Source organism: the organism of the source record quoted next, unplaced genomic scaffold (genome assembly GCF_019419815.1).
Source record: "Pyrus x bretschneideri cultivar Hongxiangsu unplaced genomic scaffold, Pyrus_bretschneideri_v1 Contig24, whole genome shotgun sequence".
NCBI lineage: Eukaryota > Viridiplantae > Streptophyta > Magnoliopsida > Rosales > Rosaceae > Pyrus > Pyrus x bretschneideri.
The window spans coordinates 2,441,335-2,447,035 of NW_025999546.1; the positions used below are offsets into that span (position 1 = coordinate 2,441,335).

Sequence of the window (5,701 nt, forward strand, 5' to 3'; positions counted from 1 at the left end):
ATACCAAACTCGAGCTGAGAAAATTGAACCTGATAATCCTAAATCATTCGATAAATGAACTTAGAACTTATCGAAAATGTCAGTATGGTATTTAGTTTCCATGAAGGGTTTGTTTGGTAAAATAGAACCGACCAGAAAATATCATTTATTGTTTTTATTAAATGATTAATGTTAACTGCATGATTTGAATGAAATTGAATCTCAGTTCTCCGTTGAAAATCAATTCTCTCTTAGGTCTTCACTCAATTTCACTTTCCTCTTTATCGACTCCTACACCTTCTCTCGACTCAGTTTGCAACTTCTCCGGCCACACCACACCATCAACCCTCTCTCTCTCTCTCTCTCTCTCTCTCTCTCTCTCTCTCTCTCTCTCTATATATATATATATTTATATCCTTTCGACCCTCTCTGTTCCTCGTCTTTTGATATTTTAATTTTAATTTTAGGAATTTGTAAATCGAATTTCGGCTTTTGATTGAAGGGCTGGCGACACCACCTGCCTTGGATGAGATTTGGCGCTGGATATAGAGAAATGGCTAGCGTCTTGGGGCACTGGATTTGCGGTGACGGGCGAGGAACATGGAAAAATTGGTTAACTTGACTCGATCGAATAACGATTTTTTTTTTTTTCTCGATTTTCAGTAGACCGATAAAATGGCTTTGGTTTAGATTTTTTTTTGCCTTTATGGAAATTATCAGGTCAGTTTTTGTAACCGGCGCCAAATATGAAATACTCTAAAAATTTTAAAGAATTTTAATGAAAAGTTCACCGTATTGTTCATTTTAACAAAAAATTATATTTTTACATTAAAAAATTAATATTAATACTATTTATTTTATTTTTTATTTTGTCCTTATTATTAAAGTTTAAAATTTTCAAATCTTTTTTATTAGTTTTCTTAAAATTTTATTGATTTTTTTAAATATACTTCTTAGTATTGAATGATATGAAAAATGATGGCTGATATTAAAATAGAAAATTTAAACATTTGTGAAAATCAAATATACCAATTAAAGCACTTGTAGCATTAAGACCAACTCCAATGGTGGGCTAAAAGCTAAATTACCTCCCAAAATTTTCCCTCAAACCCACTCCAGCCCAAGGGGAAATTTTGAGCTAAATGCTAAATGCTAAACCAATGCCAAATTCCCCTGAAATTTAGCCCAGAAATCGGGGTGGACTCTACCCAATATTTATTGGAATTTAAATTTTTTTAGATTAAAATGTTCATAAAATTAATTTACGATAATCTACATATTTATTTTTTTTTAAATTTAATTTAACAAAAAAAAGCCTAAGTTCATTCTTTAATAATGGGCTAAAATTTTAGGATAGAACGGTTGGAGTAGAAAAGTTGCTTTTGGGCTAAAAAATTTGATTTTTAGCCCAACCATTGCAGATGGTCTAAATGATACATAATATGAAAATCATTTCAACAGTTAAATTTTAATTTTGAAAATTTTAAACAAGTAACAAACAGTTAAAAAATTCGAAACATATCATTTAGTATTACGATCAAGTAATATTTATCTCTACTTGTAAATAAAAGGTATTACGTTCAATTTTCACAAAAAAAAATGAATTTTTATTATATTAGTGTTAGTCTATTATAAAATTTAGTTTATTCTTTTAACCCAAATAAAATAGATAATATCATTTATGCAGACAGAAAGAAAATGGAAAATCTGAAATGTCCGAGTCACGACAACGGCACTCGGGCTGGAAGGTAAGTAAAATTAATAAATGATGATTCGATCGCTACACTAGGACGCCTTTCTATCTCTGTCTATATACTCTGTCTATATAATATAACCTGAGTGTTGGGATTTCTGGGTTTATCAGGGCATACTAAACCAGATAGGAATCGGCGGGCGAGAGAGGGTGGGTGGTGCCACTGCAATCCTACTTCTTCTGCTCTTCCACTGCCTTCCAGGTATTTTCTCTTCATTATTTCTTGCTTTGTACTCTTTCCAACTTATATTTGTTCCATTAATTTCTTCTTCTTTTTTTTTCTCAATTTATATGTTGCGGTGAGAAATATGTCCTTTAGTTTTCTTTTTCTGTCGGCGTTTGTGATGATTGCTAATAAAAGAAACGTTTGTGATTAATTGCATTCTTCAAAGTTTATCTCGGATTTTTTTTATTTTTATAATTTGTATAATAAACCGGTTACTCGCATTCAAACACTTACTTTATTCCCCATTTTTTACAAATCTGTTTGATTTTTTTCAACCAAAATCAGTGTTATTTTTTCCTTTAAATTTTTAAGCGTTGAGTGCCTAATTCGGTTTGAATTTCAAGAAATCCAACCGATGGTTAATTACGGTCCTTTTTTTTTTTTACAGGGGTATTTTGGTTCTTGAGTTTGATCTGAGGGGTGGTGATCATCCTTGATTTATATATTATCAAATATTTTTCATATTTTCTGTAATTTTTTTTAAAACTAAACAGCGCTTGTGCCAATACCAATTTAGTATTGTTGTGTTAAGATTAATCAGCATTTGTCTATATTTATTATTTTTATCTAATTTAAAATATGAAGTAAACATTATGCATATTGTGTTGATTAAGTATTATTCTCTATCTCTTGCACATGACATAAATTACCATGGCTGTTGTACCTGGTTAATATATGGTCGGCTCCTACTTTATACGTTGTGTATAGGTTTTCTTGGAAATCTTTTGGTACAGAGGTTGGTACTCAGTATGTCTACACTGGAAACGACTGAGGAAAGGAATGTCGATCGCTTTCCTTACACCATAAAGAGGCCAAGAGTTGATGCTGTTCGAGAATTCCCGATAGGATGTGGGTTATTTGATGCTCGGGTGCTACCAAGCAAGTCTGAAGATCGTGGCATCATAGACCAATCGTCAAATATTGTTGGCCATACGGAGAAGAATGATAAGGTGTATGGGCTATTTTCTCAGTCCTCTAGTGTTATGAACATACCAATGGACAATTGCCTCTCACCTCGAAAGATGTTTAGAAGTATTCCCGTTGAGCGGGATTTTCCCCAAGGTTGTGGAAGGGTGGTGCCTTCTTCTTTGAGAAATAAACATGCAAATGATAGGAGCTCGTCTTTATTGGTCAAGGATGCTAAGCTCAAGAAGGATGTTATTAATCATGAGTTGAGTGTTGATGGCGTGGATGACGTACATGTAGCCCAGCGTTGCAAGGTGAAGGAGGCTTTGGGTGCATATCAAGAGCTATTGACTAAGCTTTCACAAGAATACGCTAAAAAGTCCGACAAAAATGTTGGTTGTAAGATTCATATGGAAATCGTAATGCGTCTTAAAGAGCAAGGAAAGTGTTTTAACACAAGGAAACAATTAGGACCCATTCCAGGAGTTGAAGTTGGCGATGAGTTTCAATACAGGGCTCAACTAGTTATTATTGGCCTTCATCATCCTTATCAAAATGGTATTGATTACATGACGAAGGATGGGAAAAGTGTGGCCACTAGCATTGTGGATTCAGGGCGTTATGGCAACCATGTAGAGTCTTCTGATATCTTTATATATTCAGGTGAAGGTGGAAATTCGATGGTCAAGGGTGAAGAACCAAAGGATCAAAAACTTGAACGTGGAAACCTTGCACTAAAGAATAGCATTGAAGAAGGAACTCCTGTAAGGGTAATTCATAAACGTTTAGAGGTGGGTACTAATAGCAGATCTTCCACGACTTATGTTTATGATGGTCTCTACAAAGTGGTTGAATTTTGGCAAGAAAGAGAAAAATTTGGTAAAATGGTCTTTAAGTTCTCATTGAGAAGGTGTTTGGGGCAACCACGACTCACATTGGGAAAAGTTTTGGACAAGTCGAAGATGGCAATAGTTTCAAAGGGTGGTGTTTGTAAAAATGATATCTCCGAAGGGAAAGAGAGGATGCCTATTCGAATGGTCAATGAAATAGATGATGAGAGTACTCCATTTTTCAATTACACATGCAATATCATTTATCCAAATTTCTTCAAGGCGGTCGCACAAAGGGGTTGTCATTGCCTTGATGGATGCTCCGCATCTGACCCATGTTTTTGTGTAATGAAGAACGGAGGGGTTTTGCCGTATGATAACAATGGACATCGAACAAACAAGAATGCCCTTGTGTATGAATGTGGTCCTTTGTGTAAGTGCCCTTCTTCTTGCAAAAACAGAGTGAGTCAACATGGCATTCGTTTTAGACTTGAAGTCTTCAGGACTAAATCAAAAGGATGGGGTGTTAGATCACACTCGTTTATTCAAGAGGGAAGTTTTATATGCGAGTATGCAGGAGAAATACTTCAAGATAATGACGACTTTGCTATTAGTTCCGCGGAACATGGGAACGTTGGAAGATTCGTCAATCATAGTAGCTGTCCTAATCTATTTTGCCAAGCTATCCTCTATGATCACGACGACTTGAGAATGCCGCACATGATGTTATTCTCCAAGAAGAACATAGCACCAAAACAAGAGTTAACTTGTGATTATAATTCTAGTGGGCGAAAGTTTGTAATCTAAGATGGGTACAAGAGCTAGCTTGTGATTATAGGTCTAGTGGGGAAAGTATGTAATGGAAGATGGGTTTTCAAGATGAGATTTTGTTGTTGTGGTCGGATGTCCTAATGGTTAGTTTGGGATGTCTTGGTGATTAGTGAAAGTAAATATTATTACAAGACTTCCATGAAATTACCTTTTGTCTTGGTTGAATTGAATGCTTGCTTACTTTTCTTATTGAGTGTTTTACTAGGTAGGAAGGGCGTCGTGTTCACTCATATGGTAGATTCTTGAAATTTATATGCTTTTAAGTGGTGCATTTTTGCAGTTTTTATTGGCTTTCATGTCAAATTTGGATTGAGGGTTTTTGTGTCGGGAAATATGACAATTAATGGGAGCCAAGATAACCAACACGATCCTCTCCGGATCCTTTTGGTAAGGATTCTAGGGATGTGTAAATCGTGTCTGGTTATTGTAAATTGTGTGGTCAGTTTCTGTCAGGTACTATTTGTATTTAATTTTAAATAAAAATATTTAAACTGATTTTTGACTGCACGATTTACGATGAATGAATATGATTCACAGATTCCCAGAATCCTCACAAAAAAGGATCCGACGAGGATTCAGATTCCCAAGATAAAACCTTGGTGGTCCTAGGAGTTAACTTTTCCCACTTGCGTTATAAAAAAGGAAAACTAATGAAAATTGCTTGAAAACTTTGAGTTTTAATGATAAGGACATAATAAAGGGTAAAGTGAATAATACCAGGATTGACTTTTTAGTGTAAAAATGTGGTTTTTCATTAAAGTGAACATTACCGTGAGTTTTTCGTTAAAATTCCCTTATAAAAATGGGATGAAAATCTTTTCCGGATCATTTTTGTGATGATCCTAGGAATCCTCACATCCTATTTGTTCATCGTAAAATCCTCAAATTCTATATGTTCTCGTGTGGTCAACTTTTATTAGGTACTGCTTGTGCTTAATTTTAAACAAAAAATACAAAATAATTTCTGGTCGTATAATGTACGATGAACGTATAAGATGTGAGGATCTTAAGATCCTCGTAAAGAGAATCTGGATAGAATCAAAATCCATTAAAATGGGCTAACAAAAATTACAATATCTTCCACTATTAAAATAGGAAAACTAATGAAAAATCCAAATTTTTTAAAAAAACTAATGAAAAGGGTTTGAAAACTTTGAGTTTTAATGATAAGGACAA

The 5,701-nt window shown here is 34.3% G+C and overlaps 1 protein-coding gene across 1 annotated transcript; it reads left to right on the forward strand.

The window, feature by feature from the left end:
* Window positions 1–1,687: 1,687 nt before the first annotated feature.
* LOC125478200 (histone-lysine N-methyltransferase, H3 lysine-9 specific SUVH5-like) lies at window positions 1,688–4,705 on the forward strand. Its single transcript, XM_048586056.1, has 3 exons — window positions 1,688–1,727; window positions 1,844–1,934; window positions 2,667–4,705. The coding sequence occupies exons 1-3, from the start codon at window positions 1,692–1,694 to the stop codon at window positions 4,499–4,501; spliced, it is 1,962 nt and encodes a 653-aa protein (XP_048442013.1). The 5' UTR covers window positions 1,688–1,691; the 3' UTR covers window positions 4,502–4,705.
* The last annotated feature ends 996 nt before the right edge of the window (window positions 4,706–5,701 follow it).

Coding starts and splice junctions, on each gene's coding strand:
- LOC125478200 (XM_048586056.1), top strand. CDS start 1,692: ATGTCCGAGTCACGACAACGGCACTCGGGCTGGAAG. Junction 1,728..1,843: donor AACGGCACTCGGGCTGGAAG/GTAAGTAAAATT, acceptor TGGGTTTATCAG/GGCATACTAAACCAGATAGG. Junction 1,935..2,666: donor GCTCTTCCACTGCCTTCCAG/GTATTTTCTCTT, acceptor CGTTGTGTATAG/GTTTTCTTGGAAATCTTTTG.